This window comes from Bombus pascuorum, chromosome 1 (genome assembly GCF_905332965.1).
Source record: "Bombus pascuorum chromosome 1, iyBomPasc1.1, whole genome shotgun sequence".
NCBI classification, from domain to species: domain Eukaryota; kingdom Metazoa; phylum Arthropoda; class Insecta; order Hymenoptera; family Apidae; genus Bombus; species Bombus pascuorum.
Genome location: NC_083488.1, coordinates 24,382,432 through 24,403,982, shown reverse-complemented (window position 1 = coordinate 24,403,982; position 21,551 = coordinate 24,382,432). Strand labels below are relative to the sequence as shown.

General features: G+C 38.3%; 1 protein-coding gene across 1 annotated transcript in view; it reads right to left on the bottom strand.

Moving 5' to 3' along the window:
- Positions 1 to 21,551, bottom strand: part of LOC132914899 (neurogenic protein mastermind-like) — a 244,996-nt gene that overhangs the window by 164,355 nt on the left and 59,090 nt on the right. The window contains exon 3 of the mRNA XM_060974407.1: positions 12,796 to 12,912. Coding sequence (XP_060830390.1) covers positions 12,796 to 12,912 — 117 coding nt within the window. The remainder of the gene's footprint in view (positions 1 to 12,795; positions 12,913 to 21,551) is intronic.

The following is a 21,551-nucleotide window of genomic DNA, read 5'->3' as shown; positions in this document are numbered from 1 at the left end:
GTTGAAATAAGAGAAGAATTTTAGTTGGAAATTTGTTACATGAACTTACCAATAAATCTGCATAATTGTAGTTCTTGTAGTATATATTTGAAGTACTTACCTGAAACAGAAAAACATAGTTTCGATTAGATTTAAGCGCTTAAAGAATATAAATACTTATATACAAATAAACTGCATTCGTTACCATAGTCGAGTAATCTTTCCAATCTCACGAGTCGCCGACCAATACGCGGAACACAATAAAGGAGATATTTCCTGTAAGCGTCAGACGTATGCGTCTGAATGCTTTCGCTTAGACATAACGTTCAGGCACAAAAAGTTTCCTATCAGAATTAGATACTTCATTTACGATGCATTGAAGTCCATATATTACTATATCACATTCCCACTTGAAAGAAGGCGTCAGGAAGAAATACGAGTCCGACCGATCGTAATATGTAGATTAAACCTTAATCTCATACGTATTCTCGACTGTAGCGTACAGTAGAATTCTACTTACTTCAATTTATCTAGAACAAACGCTACTGCAGATTTTTCTGCCATATAATAGGAATTCGGATAAGCATAACCATCGAGCAAGAATTCATTTAATTACTGACTAAAATTTCATTTCTATAAATCGACGATATTATGTACTTTTATATACACGATATAATAGAACATCATTTATTTGTCCAAATTGGATACACAAGTTCGGATATACAATGCAATAGAATTTCACTCGTTTTAAAGCCCATTTATAGCAACGTAATTTTATTCAGTGCTCGAAATAATCACCTCCATATCGCCTGATGAATACTCCTCCTGTCCCCTGTACTGTCCTTCTACTCGTCAATCTACTTCTGCGCGGTACTGATGCATCTGATGCTTATAGAAAATCTCGCCTTAAGAAAACTACTATGATTCCATACTACAAAACTACAAATCGAGACGATTCCTCCGAGGCGACTAGCTTCTCCAACATAAAACTTTCTCTCGGGAAAGGACAGGACGAGGTCTAGTCCACCTGAGCTGGTCGAGCCGAGGAAATTATATCTTCGCGATCGATCGAGAGGGCCAAGCTAGCTAGCCATCGTTGGTCCCTTGCAACCAGCCGGCTGTTCAAACGGTTGGAACACGTTCTTTTCTCCCTTGTTCCGGGGTGATGTAATCCGGGCACGGTATTACCTTTGCGAAGTGTGCGCTCTAATCGACTTATCGTCTTAGCGTAATCGATCCACGCGAACCCGATGTACAAGTCAAAGAAGGAAGAACAGAGCTTGAACGTTTGCTAAACGCGAATAGAGGTGCCCATCTGCAGTTGATCGTGTCGGCTCTGTAATGTAATCGTTTAATCGATGCTAAGCAAGCGGGCACAGGCGAACGAGGAAGCTGACGAAACTCATGGAAATGAGAAACCTGTCCGCCTTGCGAACAATACCGTCTGTCGAGTTGCCATCCTGGCTGACCGAACCGAAATCAAGATCGAAGCTCCTCTTTCCAGCCCCTCGTACCGTTACGAGGCAACCATGCGCAGAATCCTCCAACGATTGATCGCGCTTGCTCAGAGATCGTTTCTTCGCAAGTTTGGAGTTTCTTTTTTAGAGGCTTTGGTGGTCGGAATTTTTCTATTTTTGATCTTATGATAATAGGACGAATGTGACGGAATGAGGGAAACGTTTAGAGTCACAGAGCTTTAGTGAGATAGCGAGATCGTAAAGCTGGCTAGATCAAAGTTAACTTTCGCCTACTGGAGGCTGGATCCTTGTCACCAGCGTCGAATATTTTACTTTACAGCGATAAAACGAAGAATCAACTGCAAAGAATTTGTATCCCAATGTGATGAGAAAGCTTATCATACTTAACTGATAATACCGTAAAGTCGTAAAATAGTCTGTTAAAACAATAATACGTAAATGTAACTTGGGATCGTATAATATATACTTCAGCTATAATTATTAGAGCAAGTTTCCTCTGACACAGTCCGGAGACGAGTCCGAGACAAAAATTGCAAATTTAGACAAGTCGAAAAATTCCAAATCTGTTTTAAGTTAAGTATAGAATTATCTTGTACTGTTTCGTTGCCAAATTTCAATGGAATCCTCATAATGAAGAAGAACAACCGAAGAAATCCCTGTCTAGATTACTGCTCTTCCATATAAGTGGTAGAATGCAGATGCGAGCGTAGATGTCACTGCATCAATCAGTAACGCTAGGTGATTTAAGGGTCCAATTTAAGGTTTGGTTATATCGTAGGCTATACGCTTATGTTACTCTGACACAGAATCGCGCAGCCAGTTTCTAGGCGACCCGGAGATGCAGAGGCTTGCTCTGGCTGGCTGGCTGGCTGGCTGGCTGCGTTTCTAGCGTCTATCGATCCTATCGGCGAGGCTTCGGCGACGGCACACACCGAATACATTTTCACGCTGACTGCTAGCGAAAATGTCTGTACACACGGCGTAAAATCAACGCTCTGCCTTCACGTTTACGAAATAGCAAGATCCATCGGTTAGTAAAAACTGGGGTTTCACTAGGTTGGTTGATTAATCTGATACGAGGATATTTGGTCCGGCAGATCTTTGGTTTTTCCAAAAACTCGATTAGCCTCGATCATTCTCATGGATTATATTTTTGGCCTTATATCTTACATGAAGGGATGTTTGATAGATAAAATAAAAAATGAATGTTTTTTTATACACATAATGAACAGCACAATGATAACTAAATATAAAAAATATAAAATTTAATTTCTTTGTTTATCATTTTTTGGTAACAGCTTGTATTAAAATTAGCTATTTTCCATACTGCATTGAACGAAGAATATTGAAATGTTACGCATAACGAGTTTGATAGACTTGCATTTCACATGTTAAAATTGAAATCAGGATTAAAATGAAATTTGATCACGAATACAGATTTATTCGTTACGTCTGGATGGTAATCGCCAACACGAGCGTGATTCAATGTTACAAAGTAAAAGTACAGTACCTTAAATAAATTTGATTAAAACCCGAAATCTGCGTCGCTGGTCCTCGTCAAAAAGAAATACAACGTCATCACGATGATCGTGTTAATTCTTTCAAAATAAAAAGAAACTATGCCTGGTATTGTTAACTCGCAGCGAACAAACGGACGATTGTTGCCCGTTTGAAGATATAATTCTACTGGCGATCGAATGGTGCGCGGCGCGTGTAAGAAACATCCGCGGCATCCGATAGTATGCGGGCAAGAATGCCGGCGCGATGGGATACAATCGTGATCTAGAATGCGGAAGCGCTGAATTACATACTGGCAACCAATTAATTAACGGGCTAAGTACGTCAATCGAAATTCCCTGCTTAATCCATGCCGACTGCTGAATCTCGTGCTTCGCGTTGTCTCTCGTTTCTTGTCGAACTTTCTAGCACGACGAGTCACCGACGTAACCGTGTCATTCTTCCGTGTTAGATACACGAATGATACTTGGATACGTCTAGTCAGCGAGCAACACGAATACATTTGGAGAAAATGAGAAAAATTTATTCGAGGATGAGAAAAATGAGTTTGAGGGTTGGAATGTTTGGAATTTTAAGAAAACTCGTAGGATACGATGAAGTTTGATTATTAAATTCGAGAATTATGAGAAAGAAAATTGACGAAGATTATGAGATTTGTTATTATTATTATTTTTTTTTATTAATCGATTTGCTTTAATGTAAGTGATTTTTTCTCTTAGTTTGGATTGAACGAATGTATTCTGTTTCCAATTTTACAGGCATTTGCGTTACGTCATTAAAAATACATACACAACGAAAGCTGGTTTGCTTTTATTTTTTAAATAAATACGTTACTTTACAGACAAAGAACAAACAGATAAAATATCAAAAATATTTTACAGTACAACGCTCGTATGCACAACTGGCAAATGAACCAAATCTTTACATTAGCCAAATCTATATATTACGTAATGCTTGTATCATTTTATTTTTGCACTTTAACTTTTAATCTTTATCATGCTTTCACCGGTTCCTTCGGTGTAATTAGTTTACTAATTCGAATGAATTTATCTTCAGTTTAGTATCTAACGTTCTCTGTACCAACAATTCCCTGCGATTTATTTATATAAAACAAATTGAACAATTCAATTGAAATAAAACAGACTGGATCTCCCTCACATTTATTTATAAGAAATTCCTCTCTATGCAATTCGAAACCTCGAATAATTATTAATAGTAATAATATTAATAATAATAAATTATTCAACAATCTGAATGATATTCCTCTGTAAGGATTCGATATCACACAAGAAGAGCCCAAACTCTTTACTCTCATATTTCCCAAAATTTCACCTGGTACACGCTCAATCGTGATACTAGTATCGCTATTCTCATCCCTTAGATTTTCATCCAGCGTTTGCACGAACCAACGTTCCACGTTCTGATTCACCATTTACTCCTCAACTTCATTTTCTTCACCTCGCGTGTAATCATCTCCAATCGCTTCTTCAAATCCACTTACGTAAGTAGTAAGTACTTCTCGCCTTTCCTCGACATCTAACCCCGAAGCTAATCCAAACCAAACAGAAGGAGAAACAAATAAAACACAAACCAATGAAAAGGGAAGGATCAGAACCAAAATCAAAAGCATAATCATTTCCTAAAATGTCGACGCGAAAACAAGGTTTTATCGTCGATCGAAGAATTCGTTGCGAAGGAACCTCACAGAGGAACGAAGAAAATCGCGATCATGTTAAAAAAATAATAAAAAAGAAAAAGAATGCGTGGCGGTCTCTGGCAGGTTGGCTGGCTGTCGTGGTATTATTTCGTGCGAGCGGGAAATTACCATGACAAAGCCGAAATTGGCTGCGCTGAAGCGAGCAGCCCTAAGCAGCACAGCATGTACCAGTGAAACACAGGTCTCCAGCTTCATGCGCGCGCGCGCATACTGCCACGTTGTTGTACGGCGACCGTCCGCCTAATTGCAGGTGACGGCCGCTGCAAATTTGCCCTTTGGATCGGCCCGTATGTCTCCCTCTCACCCTTTCTTTTACTCTCTCTCTCCTCCTTCTCTCTCTTTCTCTCTTACTTTGCTAAATCGAGCCTTCGAACCGAGAATTGCTACGTTGTTGCCGAGAATACAATCTACCTATTACCGCTCCGTTACAAACAACCTTCGTCGTGAATACCTTGTGTCACGGAGGCGAAAGAAGTAATGCAGCCTCTTTTGTGATGTCCACAGAGGAAATTTTGCGTTCCTGGAATTGTTAAGAAATAGAGGAATTCGGGAAACGATGATCGAAGAAGCAGAGAATTGGAAGCGAACCTGTTTGGGAAATTTGTAATAGGGAAATCTTTTTTTCGGTATCTTCTATACGAGCCATATACAATAGAAGTCAATTCGATTAATTTAATCAAGATTAAGCTGTTGATCTTTGAAGAATTAAAAAAAGAAACACGCGATAGAGGGTGAATTTGTTTGGCGTAATATGACGACAAATTGAATAACGTTATACGATTGTTATCATTAAACAGAGTTTCTATCAGCCCGTCGCAACACCGATAAAGTCCAATCGGTACAATAAAAAGAAAATAAAATAGAAATGAAAGAAAAGGATGGAAAGAGCATACCAGATATGCAACATTCCAAGCTACAGAGAGTTGCAAAATGTTAATTTAAAATACACTTTTTCGATTGTACTATTAATTACGTGGTACACTGTACATGTCGAATTTATCACACCACATGAAAAAAAAGGGTCCTCAATTTTAACGATTAGTCTCCAACGTAATTAAGAAGATGGTGAATGGGCGCGGTTCCCCTTTAATTTAGATGCCGTAATAGGTTATAAAGGATTATATGCTTATAATAGGTTATAAAACTTAATTGTAACAGGGGAACCACTTAACTCAAACCTACTTAATTAAAAACAAACTCAAATCTATTCGAACTGCTAAAAATAAACGAGAAAAAAAAAATTATGCGCTGAAGATTAATTTATCTACGTTATAAAAATTTTTAGATATAAAATAAAATTGTTGACATGAATATTAAACATGTTTGTCAATATATATAAGTTAATGTCGTGAGGTAATGATTCGAGAAGCTTATTAATTATGTAAATTATTTCACAAACAAAGCATCGATAGCGCGGAAAAAATGGAAGTATTCGAACAGGTTCGACGTTCCGGATGGTTCTAATTCGACGCGAGGTTTCGCCTTGGCGTAATTTGCTCTCGACTTTCACGGAGATCAGCGAAGAAAGTGCATCGAAGAAATGGGAGCGCAAAAGGCGTCGCCTGAGAGGATCTAAGTGCCAAGTTTCTCGAATAATCGAGAACCTTTCGAAGTTGCTCTCTCGCTGTTGATTCATTCCACCGTGTGGAATGTTCTTAAACATTAACCAACAAAAAAGACCAGTCTCCTTTTCTGGTGCCAATCATACGAATGTATTACATCTATCTCGCGTCTTTATAAAGTTTTGGACCGAGTAAAAGACAGAAACTGATACGAATTAAATGCTAAGAAATAAATAACGATTAATGGCATTTTATTTTTAGTGGCAATTATTTTGTTCTGTAGAAATTAAACTATGTTCGTGTTTGTAACTTAAATATAAAGAAAAAAAAAAAAAAAACTAACCATGTAACGTGTAATAAAATGTTAAACTTCTTTTGACAAATAATGGGTGCTTGAAATTTTATTTGAAATTATTTCTTTTTACGAAGTTGCTACTGGCTCTGTTACTAACTTAAATAAAATTAAAATAAAATACAATCGCTATGCAGAAATACATGACAAAATTTTATAGTCATTTTTGATAGAAACTAAAAATTGTCCGTAAATGGTAAATGACGAAAATATTTTATTTTATTCCATATATAGTTTACTAATTCCGCTTGTGATTTAAATGAAATTAGGAAATTAAGACCGATGATCACACAAAAATAAATCATACGCACCAGCTATCGGAATTGACGTCGATTAAAATGTGTAATGATACTTATTTAAACGGATATCCATTATGAGTAAATATCGGTTACGCTTTAATATTAAACACTCACTGAATGAATATTAATCATAATGAACGTGGATAAACAATTGGCTTATGCGACTACGTATAATCGTATGAACTGAAGAAACACAAGGAAATCGTATCTTGTTATCTTTGATTCTACATAAATCATTTCATTTCCGTCTCTTATATATTATCATAAAAATTACAATAAATCAATTTATCCATTACATTACAGGCGCCACACTTTTTTTAATTAATAATAATAATAACTAAAATAAAATAATAACTAATTTTACGAGTCCTATAAGTATAAGCATCGTCAAAATTTTTATACCACGTTATACAGATCTACAATATACAAAGGACCTTATAAATGCACGTATATATCTAACCTAAATATTACTTTATCTTTCTATTATCTTCTATCATATCCAACTTTTTATAGCAAAATGACTATACAGTATAAATACAATACATCATTCTATGTAATATACTACAAAAGAGATGTGGTATATTTGTTCCACTTCCAACACATTCATTTGCAAAAAAAAACGACATTTCACCTAAACTATATACATATTCACGTGTTCACATGATTTAAGATTAACATTTCTCCATCTCCATCTGCATTCCTATTTCAGTTCCTTTCTTTTTACCCACTCGAAAACTCACTTAGCCCCCAATCAAAAAAGGAACAAAAAGATGCAATAAAATATCCCTTATTCTTGCACTTTGCAACAATTTCATGGACGAGTTGAAAACGGAATCGAAATACGCTGGAATGTCTGCTGAAAATTCCCCCGGTACGTGGTAGGCACGACCGACACGGGCCAGAAACAAATCGCGGTAATGAAAATTGAACGGCGGATTACACCGAATCGGCGGGACAAACAGGCGAGCGAGGAGCTTCGTAACAATTCGCCGGTGAAATTGGCCACGTTCCCTTCTTTCTATCTTTTTCTCTTCCTCTTTTTTTTTACGTTCGTTGCTTTTCGCAGACGCGTACCACCTCCATTCTTCTCTTCCGAGCTTCACGGTTGAAACTGTTCTCTTTTTTTCCCCAATTTTATTTTTTTCCTTTCCCTCCTCCCCTCGTACGCCGGTTTCGCTACTCCCCTACTTTGCTCTCTTCGGTAGAGAGCAGCGGCAAGCTGCTGCTGGTCGATGCTCTTTTTTCCTGCAAACAAGCACCGAGAGAGCGCAAGCTCGCGAATTTGCGTGCCACCTTTCTGCCCACGCTCGTTCAGAAACACACCGGCCGGAAATGTTAACACTTTGTCGACCGCGGAGAGGTTCCTCGTGAGCTCGCCTCTGATGACTACCGTATGCGAGTTTTATGGGACATGTGCGGTAGTAGCGCGACTTGCTTTCTTCATGTAGGGATCGCATGTTCCTTTCGCAACCATGTTGCGTTCTTTGGATCGTTTTCAATAGGCAAAAGAATCCGAGTCTGATCGACTATTTCTGGTAGATTCGATTCGATTGCAAAGATAAGCAAGCGTATTAGCCGAAAGTGTCACGTTTATAAAGAAGACCAATGCCAAGAGAGATTTATTAAAAACAAGAAACCGCGTTATCAAGTTTCGTATCCTGCAACCTTACACGTTGCTGTACAGTGGATTAATTCATTATGACTTCATAGAAATAATGAGAGGTGTGTAGTAAAAGCTGCATAATTTGGTGATTATCTTAAGGCTTTAGCTATTACGAGCGTGATCGTTCGCCACGATATCCTCTTCGTATACCTTGATATTACTACACTTACTTACGTACGATGGAAGGATTCTAAGAGACTTTGAAAACTGATAATAGATACTCGCCAAGAACTATAACACAGAAATCTAGTTATGCAGCACTGAGATATAGTACATCTTTAACACGTTAACGAATCAAATTCCAGCAATGTTACCGTACAGTTGGCTATCTTTCTGTCGAACGTATAGTGATCGAATTTGATTTAAGAAGAGCAACGTTATAGCGATAACTTTGTCGAAATTTCTCGATCTTGCGTCGACAATTCGTACGATGATATTCGAACGATGATCGCTTTGGTATTAAATTGACGCTCAATTTAGATTATTTTTCGAATAACAACCACGGAAATTCGATCGTATTTTTCGAGAATCGTGTGCACTGTAGCGCTTGTTGCCTAAAGTTGCCGGCATTCTCAAGGGATATGACGAGGTAACAGCAACGTCCCCGGACTTAGTGGAGGAAGTTGAGAGCATCGAGATAGTCAAACTGAGTAGCAGAGGTTATCCTTCGTCAGCCTTGACTAACCAAAACTTGTGAACTTCACTGTAGACGATCTTATTTTCGATGTTGGTAACCGAATATCCGACTTTTCAACGATATATTGGCAACTGGACCTTTCTTCCTCGTGTTCCTTTCATGCGAATAACGAAGGTAACGAAACGGAATATTTAATGAAACGTATGGTAAATCTAATGACGCTTGTATTATAGAATTGTACGAGCTTGAGATTTTGATGTAGGTTAAATTTAAGACAAGTTTTCAATACTCTCTAGAGAAATTTTGTCAGCGATAGAAATAATGAGTTTCTGAAAGATTCGTTTCTGAGATTGATGCGTTTAGGATTTTACTGTTAGGTTTCTATGATTTGCAGGATTCGAATAAAGGATGTTGAAGGTGATTTACTTCGCAAGACTATGTGTCGGTAGTCATAAATTCTACGCATGAATTAAAAGATATTCGGTACAAAAGATGGAGGAAAGTCGATTGATTGACGTATAGAAAGTGGAACGTTAGAATGGAAATTTTATCGTTTATCTACATGCATCGATGAAACACGCTTATAAATTATTCATATGTATGATAATTTGCGCAATTTTTAACAACGTTAACGTTCATTTAAAAAAATCCAATTCCAATAAAATCCTGTATAATTCTATTTACTTTTGACCTTCGACAAAAAGATGAGAACAGCTTCTTCAAATGTCACTCTATCGTTAATAATTCCAACTGACAATATTGTATCCTACACCATCGCAATAAAACTATTAAAATAATTCCATCCAACGTTGCTCTTTAAATGTCAAAAAATATACGTCGAACGACTCGATAATCTTTTCCACGTGTCTCAAAGCATCATCGATCGAATCAAACCCACCTAACATTTCAAATCAATTTACTACTAAATTTTACGAAACTTCGTATTTCTGAGACCTCCTCCTTCGATCCACGTCCCCAGGAAAAATAAATACATAAGATTAAAAAAAGAAAAGAAAAGAAAAGGAAAAGAGAAGGTAAGGGAAGCGGTGCTTCTTAACGATCGTAATTTACGAACGTTTTCGCAGCGTCGATGAACGCCGGAGGTATACATATTCAGCGCTGGTGGTGCGTGCAGCCGTCTCATTATCAACATCCCGGAAATCTAGCTCGCTATAAACGGGATTTTATGGATGCATGTAGACTGGCAAGTCGTCACCGAAACGCGGGTTGAGAGTAGCAGGGTTTAAAGGTCAACCAAACGATACGTATCCTCGGTCCACCTGCCGATGCACCTTAATTGCATCGTTAGAAGCTCTCGTTAGCGCTGACCAAAGGTGCACGCGCGAGGTTTGCAGCTGAACAGTGGAACTCACGGTAAGAATCTTTCAGTGCATAGTTATCGCTGACGAGAATTTACAAGAAAAAGAATTGCTTTGGATTGGATTTCTTTAGAAAGAAATGTTTCGCTATTTTCTATTTTTCTGTTAATATTTTAAATGCAAAATATCAAGAAATAAAATTCGATGATGATATCAATCGACTGAAAAAGAACGTAATAACGAGATATTGCATTAACACAATCCGGGTTTCTAATGGGTTAAGTACATCGTCCGATTGACTTTATGGCATCAAAATAACTACCACGAAGGCTATCATTGTAACGTTATATGAAAGACGACCGTGGGAGTCGTCGCGACGCGAGATCAACAAGTCGAAGAACGTCCGCGAGTGTTTCGACGAGGGCAGCGCGTTTCGACACGGCTCGTTCTCCGAATAATTGCCATGGGGACGAAGTTAAAGTCTGTGAAAGCGGCTTGATAAGTAATGAATCGACGCTAATGTGTGTCACTCGCAATAATTTCTCTATATTGATATCGTCACCAATGTCGACTCGTTGCACCTGCATTATCAGATTACACGTGCAGCTGCATCCGAGTGGGAATCGCGCCGCCACACTTTACGAGCAGTTTATGCGCAACGCACCGTGCCGACGTGCCTCTACTAAATTATTCTAGGACGATAAGAAAGCTTCGATCCATATCGTAACGCAGTTGCTTTGCACCGGCCGAATCTACTGACAGCGATTAGAGTTCTATGTATAATCGGTGGAAGAGATATGTTACACATAACTTGACGGAAGAAAAGTAACAAAATTGTACACCACAACCCTATTGTTCTGTTATCAATAACGTTATTGATAAGATAGAAACGTAATGGATATTTCGATATATTAATAATATCGTTAAGTATCAATAAGATATCAGATCAACTGTGACTTTTCTTTCTCTTCGTAGTAGAATTTAATGAAATTTGATACGACATATAATTTGAAGAGTAGATTATTAGAGCAACATAATTTGTTACTTTGCGCACGAAGCATATCCATTACGTACGAATTTTGAATATCTATTAACCAACGTAAATTTACTCCAAAATTTACCGCAACATACGTAACTCCACAAAACAATGGCAGAAAACCACTCGACCCGATCGAAATTCCACTGCAATTAACTTCTCCTTTCTCCTTCTAATTTTCCTAATCACATCCAACGAGCGAGACTCGAACTATTTCACCTGGACGTTCAGCTGAATACACGACAAGAAAACAGGACAGAATTTATCCCCGTGAAAGTACAATCAACAACGAGGCTCGGGTAGAAAAATGCAACGGCGCGAACCTTTTTGGGTCACGGAAGCTGCAGCGAGAAATTCACGCTTACAAAGTGCACCGGCCAACTGAAAAACCGCGGTCGGTACCATAAAATATCCAGCGAATGGTGCATCGTAGCGACTCTCTTTCCTTCTTTCTTGCCCTTGGTGGCGAGACTGCTGGAGAACCGCATTATGAAAATGCATCCGTCAAGCCTGATATTTCATGAACGATGCCCGTGCGAGGTCGAGCGGGTTCCTGCGACTTACGAGCAGCCATAAACCGACCACCCACCAGCTACTTGTACTTCCAGGTACTTTTCTGGAAAGACGAGACACGTCTACTATCTGTCGATCGATTACTATTTTTAAAACGTTTCCTAATCATAGGCTCAATGATCAAACTATTGCCTATTTGATGCAATGTACCAGTAAATCGTTTTAACTTTCAACAAACAATTTTTCTTCGTCAACAAAAAAGTGTTATCTCACGAGTTATTAATAGCAGGAACACATTTTCTCTGATATTTTTCCAGAGACGTAGCGTGCTAAAATTTGACTGTAATATTTTATCAAGAATCAATACATTTACTGTTTAGTTAGTTAACAACTTGCTGAAATTTATTTCAAAATCATTTTCATACGATATTTATTTGTTCTAATCACGACATTTTTCCTTACCGATGTCAACGAAGTCCTTCGAAACGATCGTAATAAATAATACGTTCATTTTTACAAATATTTTAATCTCCGCGAGACATTGAAAGAATCAATACAGCGCTTTTCGTCTCTTTTTTTTAAACTAACGTTTCACGCTGTAATTTGTGCAAAAACCAATCCAGCGGCTCTTAATCACTGTCGCGTGGCAAGATTTAACGGAGGAGAATCCTCGTTGACACGTTCTCGGATAAATGTCGAGGAAGGGAAGAAAAGCAGCATACCGGAGTATTTCCAAATCCCCCGACGTCCTCTAGCCGAGTATCGACAGGAGAGCGATGCCGATGATAGGGCCTGGCCGTAGGTGTAGCGCGAATTTCGTGACCTGGATAGCGACCGAGCTGAAATGGAGGAAACCTTCTACCATAGCTTGCTTTAACTATTCGTTTCAATCGAAAATTTCTCCATTTTCTTTCCTCTTTTACCTCTCTTTATCGTTCGATGCATTTTACCATGTTGGCTATCAGATAAATTTTCTTTCTGTTTGTTATTTATGGTTTCAATACTTTTTTCACGATATAACTATATGTATAGCTTTTAAATTTTGCTTAAAATAGAATAATACGATTCAGAAAAAAATAAATACGTTTGGGCGTTCGTTCTAATATTCCGCATGATTTGATTAATTTTAGTAAAAAATGTAATTTCTTATTTTATTTTTCCGGTAACGTAATAAAAAGCTTGTTATAAAGAAATGTTCGTCTGTGTCGAATAAGAATAAGAAAATACATTTTTCTTCGTATTAAAGTGAAGATTAAGTTTTATCAACGGAGATCAAATAACCATCTTTAGATCAACTTTCATAGCACTCTACAAATTCGAGAGTTATTGGGCAACAAAATTTTATCGACGTTTATTTCGTAATTCGCGAATAATCGAGCGATATATCAATGATAATATTAGGTTATAGTAGCGGGACTCGGCAAGATTAACTGGAAATTATGAGAATATATTCGCGCGGCGAACGGCTTCGTAAATTAATTTGCATCTAACTCGACGTTACCGATGCAATAAAATACGACACCGCCACGCGAACAACTCCGGGGAGTCGTTAAAATGGACATGGATAATGCGAAATTTCGGTTAATTGGAATAGGTTCAATGGGAAATTAAGGTACTATAACTGGAATCAAAGATACTAGTGATTTGAGAACAATAAAGTTCTTTCTCCATATTAGCGAACCTACCGTACTTTCTTAACAAAACAAACTGAGCAAACACTTATTATTCGTTGCTATCTAACTACTACATAAACATAATACTAAATACCAAAAAAAAAACATTGTGATCTTTTAGTATATACAAAATTATTACAGGAAATTGTGGCAAAAGTATCCTTAAGGTTAAAAATCACCATATAGACAACCAGATGATAGTTCAGTAGCAGAGTACAGAATCAGCGAAAGCATCAAGGATAAAATTACGTTTGGACCATATTCTCATCCGCCATAACAAATAAGAACGACCAGCCTCGAAAGCAGACAAAATCGCCGGTGTAGCACGATGTTGCGTGCGAGCAACATTCCATCGTTGCTCCACAATGGCCAGGATATTACGACAAAATGGGTAAGTCGAGGTTTCTTTCTCAAGCGTCTTTTCACCGTGTCGTCAGTTGCAAAGGAGGTCAATGTTTACCGCGACGAACATCCGAGAGTGGAGGCGCGGTAAAACCGCTATATGCGTTTTTTCGTATTCCGAAAGATACAAACGGAAAAAGAACACTCGATGAACACGAAAACGACGACGATGATCGGCGAAGAAAAATCATGAGAACAATCGTCGAGAGGGAATCAGTACTTATTATTATTATTATTTTTGAAATTGATTATAACGGATCGGTAGCTACTCGTTGTCAATTCAAGTCATAGGCTGAACTTCATCATATTCAGAAGAGATGAATAAGCATTTTACTTCGGTATTAAGTATCTGAAGTATATGTAGGATACGCTCTCATTATACCGTATCTCGTAATATTAACAAATATGTTGTAATAATAACAAATTTTCGTAATCTAAATATACTGTTAATACGAATAGATTCTATAAAACTTACATCAGATATTTGATAACAACAACACTCTACTATACATGTGCAACAACATTTTTTCCTTTTCGCTAGCCTCCCTCGAACATTTTTACGCATATTTCAAATTTTGTTTCAAAATGATCATCATCATCATTATTATTATTATTACTTTATTTTTGTAAGAAATACCGTTTGTATACGGTAGAGAAAATAAAATAGAATTATGTGAACACAGAAACAAAAGAAAAGTACAACATACTGAGTCTACTAATCCGTTCACCTAACCTGATACATAACGCGTTACAAGCCAATTCCAATCGATCTTGGAAGCGGAAGCTCGGCAAAATCCGGGTTATCTTGCGCGTCAAGTAGAAACCTCGACGATTGTTCAGCCGGCGACAACCGTTGCTCGTTCAAACGCGCGCGCGCGCCATCAAGATCGCCACAAATCTGCGACAGATCGCATTTCAAACCTCGACTATTCGTATATTCGATCTGGTTTCCGTGAGACGCAGCTGGCTCGCGACGAAAAAATAAAATAATTGCGGCTCTCTCGAGGTTGGCTTCGACGAATGGCTCGAGGACCAACTCTATCTCTCGTTTCCATCCATTCTCGCTGCCTCTCTTTCCTCTCGTTCTGTCTCTTTCTCTGTCTCCGTCCTATTTGTTCGGAGAGAACAGTGCAGAGTACAACGAAAACCCACAACGCTGGTACAACTCGAGCATGGAACAACAGGGGAGGTAGATGGTGGATGATGGACTCTCTCTCTATACGCGTATTCGCCATTTCTAATATGTCTGAACATATCTGGACGTCGTGGATGTACTATGGAAACCTAAATCGTTAGTGGAACTCGATTTGGAATCCTCTTATTACGAGTGGAGAGGAAAATGCATTTGGATACGTGAAAAGAGATTGGTGCATCGAACATTGCTGAATCGAAACATTTGAGGGTTTCGAGTTTTGAAAGGAAAAACTGAATTATTAAAATTGGATATTTTATATGATCATTTTATACGGATTTTTAAGATTAAAGAATATATTTCTCGACACAATTCTTCTCCACAATTGAGTAATATATTTCGTCTATGACAGTCATGATACAACACCGTATTAATATATCGTGTCTAATAGATTGAACTGATATTATAATTGTACCACAGATATGATTTATAGATATAAATTATGTACGTTCTTCATAGGTAAAATGTGATCGAGATTAAGTGAATTTTCTTGAATGCTTAACTTATGCGCATATTATTAAAATAGATAAAACTTTGTTTTAAACATTATCTACCTGCAATGTAATTTATAATGGAAAATATATTAGAAAGAACGATAAATATCTATACCGCAGCAAGGTGAATTATCGACAAGTTTGATAAACCGGTTTGGTGAACAGTATCGCGTTAATTGCGCTAAAATGATCGATCCTTAAATATCAGCGGCCAATTGGCGAACGGCGCATACGCTATTATGTGCGCAGCGTGAAAATGGCAGTTTGTAAAATAGGTAAAGCATAAATATTCGCCATTGACCCTAGCAGAGGTAAAACAACGTTATTGGGCACACTCCCAATAGCCAGATATCGGACTATAATTAAGCCCTATTCTTTATGTGTGCGAGAATTAACTCCCACCACCAGCGAAAATTCGCAAATATCGTGAAACAACGTTCGCCATTGAAAAAGTAGTATAAAAAAAGGGAAGGAGAAGATAGAATCATAATCATAAAAATAGATCATTCCTGTTACATTAAACTTATATTATTAAATTCCGGAGGTTAAAAATGAAATCAAACACTTATAAAAAGCCATCGGATTTTTCCTACATTGATTTTTGAAAGAACAAGAACCTATAACGTGATACCTCTAATATCATATTCTTCATCTAACAAGAAAATTCCATTCGTTCTTTACATTACTTTTCAACTTCGCGTACCAAGATCGGGTAAAGTATGATGGCGCATGCGCGTGCCCAGTCCAGAAAGTCTTCGACAATTTCGCGCGGTCCATTCGAATACTCCATTCAGAATCGATACCCCACCCCACGAGTTTAACAATTCGTTGCTCGATTATACATACGCGAAACTTCCAAATCCCCTTGATAAAACGGTAGAAGCTCGAGGAAAATTCGCGACGATGGTTTTGCATGGAGTTGAACGACGTAGCCGAAGCGCAGCATGCTCGCCATACCGAAAATATCAATATGCACGGAATGACTCGACCAGTGATACAGGAAGCTGACTCACACGCGAGCGTCGCGTGCATACAGCCTCACACAGGCGAATCGTGCCGCGTTCTAACAGTATTGCACACGCATTTACACGTTTTCGAGTTCCCCCTCGTTTCCAGCTACCAATTCCCCCACTATTATCCACTCCAACCCTCGCTGTTACTCCTACCAACTCGCAACGCAACCCCTCTCTAACGCTGCAACCCCCACCATCGAGTTGCCATCCCTCCAACACCCGTCGTTTCCCCGCTAACGCCACTCCACTCCTACCTTCTACGCTTCTCTCCCTTCCACAACGTTGGTTTCACTCTCTCGACGGTCCCACCTGCGGTGAACAACACCGAGTCCTTGTCTATGAACTCGTGAGTTCGTCGACAGGAAAGGACCTAGGGAGGGGAAGAGAGGTGGCGAGGCAGACGAAGGGCGAAGATGAAGGAAAAAGGAGCGAGAAGAGTGGACATGGTAGGGGAAAAGCAAGCGCAGGATATGCAGAGCTCGACGTGTGTTAGAGAATCTACCGCTACCTTTCCGCATATCCTTTCTCCGTGAAGGCAGCGTGCGCGCGTACAGTCCGCGCCGATTTACCGGGGAGGAAAGGCGGCCGCGGCCTATCTTGTAGAGTACCTACCACTCTCGACTCGCGGCCGCTGTACTAATCGCGTTGTTACGCCGCGAGCTGCCGGCAACACACACGGAAAGCGCAAGCGTGTGTGCTGTACTGTCCTAAGCAAAAGCCTCGGGCATTCCTCGACTTGGCCTCGCTTTGCTTGACTCTAGCAGTGGCGTGGCGTGGCGTGGCGTGGCTTCGATCGTTCGCCACTGTTCCAAAGGCACGCTGCGCTGAGTACCGTGGAAAATGTAGACAAAATTCATCGAGCTTATGGGGTAATCGTTTTCGGCTTCTCGCGATTCTATGCTATTAATTTTATCGAACTACGGACAATCTGTGTAATATTTGATTTCTACCTTCAATTTTAATTTCTTCTCTCTGTCTCTATACTGTTTTTAGTTAATACGCTTGTCTTTGCTTTAATCTTGATCAAATTCAGGACGTAGCTCCTTGGAAATATTCCTATTACACGCTCTCTTCGCTGTCAAGTTTTTCTAGTCATATGAAAATGATAGAAAATTCAATATGGAGAATTTGAACCTGCATATTTAATTAATACATACGTGGCATAGTAATTATTCAAGGAAAAGATAGTATGATATGCGAGGTCACTTGCTGTATATTTTTGATGCTCTAAAATACCGAGTTTGGTAGGCATCATTTTTTATAGAGATAGATGTTGAGCGTTCGATCAGCTCGAGGTAGAGTATACGATTAAAAGATAATTGGATCACCGGCGGGTAGGAGGATTCGATTTTTTACCCCTTTCATTTTAATTGGACGCGATATAATAGAAGGTGGGAGCGTGCCAAAACACGCTCGTGAAAATATTCCGCGTTCCGTTGGCAATCGGTCCTGTAGTCCGCTGGCTCGCGATCAATCTGCTTCGTCGTGGAGGTTCGTCGAATTTTCCACCGAGATTTCACTTTTTATCGATTGGTTAGCATGTTATCTCATTGAATTAGTCATATTCGAATTTTTCGCCGATATTGCGACAGGCAGACGACGTACACAAGCTCGCGAACGTATTCGAACATTTAGAGACAGCTTTTGTGACTCGACTATCAGGATTACGTCGCTAAAGTTTGAAACCGATCTAAAAATATATGCAGAAGCAACAAATTATATATAAAAATTATGCAAATTATAAAAATAATACAAAATACATAATTTTGTAGTCTATGTACGGAAAGAAAATAATCCGAATATCGAAGAAAATAAAATTTGAATCTTCAATCAATTTCTATGATACGAGTCGTAGGAATGAAAAACTCTGCCGGCGATGAATAGGCAATTAACGCGAGTCTTCTACATTTAGTAAAAATACGGTAAAAATGTTTTAATAAGACGAGTCTGGAGCAAGATCTTACGACAATATCACCTCTGGGAGATTTTAATGAAATTTTTCAAGATGAATCTAAAGGTTGCATAACGATATTCTAAGGAATATTTCATTTTCTTCGTATTTACAAAGAAAAAGTCCTGCTAAACAAATCTTAGTTGGTCAGAATAAACTTCGTTAATCCTCTTCTTTTACTATATCTGTATAATTTATAATGTCCTGCTTTCGATGATCTTGAAACTTTGATTTCCTATCTTTTTCATTTTTATTGCGTCCTTCGATCGTAATATTATGTTTTATAGATTACTCGGAAAAGATTTTAATAATAAAAATTCTTCTGCATATATTCAGGTAAAAGCATATTGTACACTAATAAAATCCTCAGGCTATGAATTTATGCAAAAGAAAAATTTGATTACGTTTTAACTTGGGAACCGAAAGGAAACTTGCACGTTCAACAGATAATAAAGGAACTCTTTGAACACGAACACTCTTCATCTATAAAATTTTACTAAGAGAGTGATGAAAACTTTTCAAACAAATATAGAAACGAATCATGAATATACTGTTTTTCAAACCTAACCGAGATGTAAGTTAGGTTTCTTGGTTGGTTTGATGCGAAGGAAAAAATTCCCAATAACGAAGGACCATCTTATAAAGTTCAGTGCAAATGAATTTTCTTCAACCTGTTTCAATCTCGTTTGGTTTTTCTCCAACTCGAGCATCACTCCGACAAATACAAATATAATATACAATGACCACCGGTACAAAGATGTAAAATACTCAACACATTTTCTATTATTAGATGTTATCTGTTTTGACTAATTCTATGTTTGAATCGCTACTCGTATTGCTGCATAAAATCAAACAATGCCTGAGGACACGAGTACAAAGAATTAAACTCCAATTTCTCAGTCAAATATGTTCTCCAACATCCTCTGAACACTCCTTATTCTTTACCAACACGGTATTATTCACTTGGCACGTTGCGTGGCTCGCAGCATTGACTCAAACAACGAGTATACACAAGAATCTTCGTCGACTCGTAGTTGCTCGCGAATGAGAGCCTTGCGGCATCACGGATACGCTCATTTTTCGTTCATCGAGTCCACGAGAGCGTGCTTCTCGGATCCTCTACTCGATCATTACGCTATTTACATAAAAGTTGGTGCAATTGTCGGGAGCAGTGATTAGTCGAGATTACAGAAATCAGAAATGGAGAGGCGCAAGGGGGACACAGGTGAGAAACTGGGTGAACCTTGATATTATCTGCCCCTGCATTTTTCCATTTCTTCTCGCGATGGCAAAAACAACCTTTACTAAACGATACGTGCTATCGAGCACCGTTAAAATATAGTCCAGGTCCAAACGAGAGAACAACGATAGCCCCTTATCCTAATTGGAAAGAAAAGACCGTACATCGAACACGTATTATCAGTGCCATTGCTCAGCCAAGAGAAGCTAACGATTATAACCACAGAAAAAATATCAGAGTAACGCAGTGAAATTTACGGATTTGTGAAAAAAGATTACAGTGAGGCAAGTTTATACGAAATGCGGTTAAGTTAGTGGTATGTATATGAACTAACCGATTGCTCGTGCGAAACACGATAGAATTGTAGATCAAGTTTGTTTCTTGCTGGCTTCTTGAGCTTCTTAAAAAGAAAATTTTGTTGGATTTGTATATTCTTAGCATTTGCCTGACTATGGAGTCATTCTACTTGTGTTTATAATGATGCTTCCGCATTTGTATAAAAAGGCATTTTTAGCAGAGAAAGAAGACTAGACAAGGAAATCAATAATGTTAGTAAATAATTAAAATAATGTGATAAGCTTAATACGTAAGCTTCTCAGAAGCCAAATTGATCAAAATTGTGCTTTTTCATATTTTTTTAAATCATCCATCATTGTATACCTTAAATTAGTATGAAACTACCACCGGCGATTAGTGTTACGGTTCATAGCAACATATGTACAATATACAGAAATAAATATCTAAGGAAACTTTCTATAAAAAATAAATCCAATTAAAAATAAACGCAGCCACTCACCAAAAAGCGCTTAGCAACTTCATTGGTGGTCGCGATCTATATTCTGAGATTAAACATAATTTGCAACAATCTACAAGGCCGCAGTAAGTCGATTTTTATCGAGGCATGTGACAAGTTAACATGGATGCGTGAAGGTGCAAGGAGACTTTCACTTTGAAATGCAACTTCGCGACAGTGGTTTCAGGTTTTTATCGAAGGTCGGAGGTGTGACAAGTTTGACTTGGATTAGCTGCTTTAGATGGTAATAGAATAGTTTCAGTAAAAGACGAGAATGCACTTTCCAATAATAGTTTTAAACAAACTCTCCAACAACGTAATAAGATTCATTTGGATTTGCTATAGGCTTAGCAAATTTTTTAAGAATAACAATGACGCAATTGGGTCGTAAATTATCCAAATAATGCGGTGAAGTTAAACAGCAAAACATTGACAAAGATTTATTGAAAAAGGAAAAAAAACACCGAAAGAGATACTTGAGAGGCGAGAAACAGACGATGGTACTACAAAATTTAACTGATAAATCTTCGAATCGTAGACAGTCGGTATTCGTTATCGGAAGGACGCGGTTGCCCAAGAATATGCGCCAGTGTCCCTGAGTCGCATTTGCAACGGACAGAGAGATTATCATCTAGTGGTCGTTGCCAGCCTGTCCTTGATCGATAAAACTCGTATAATTAGCCAGGAGCCCAAGGGATGCTGTGTTCCGCCAGAAGCTCG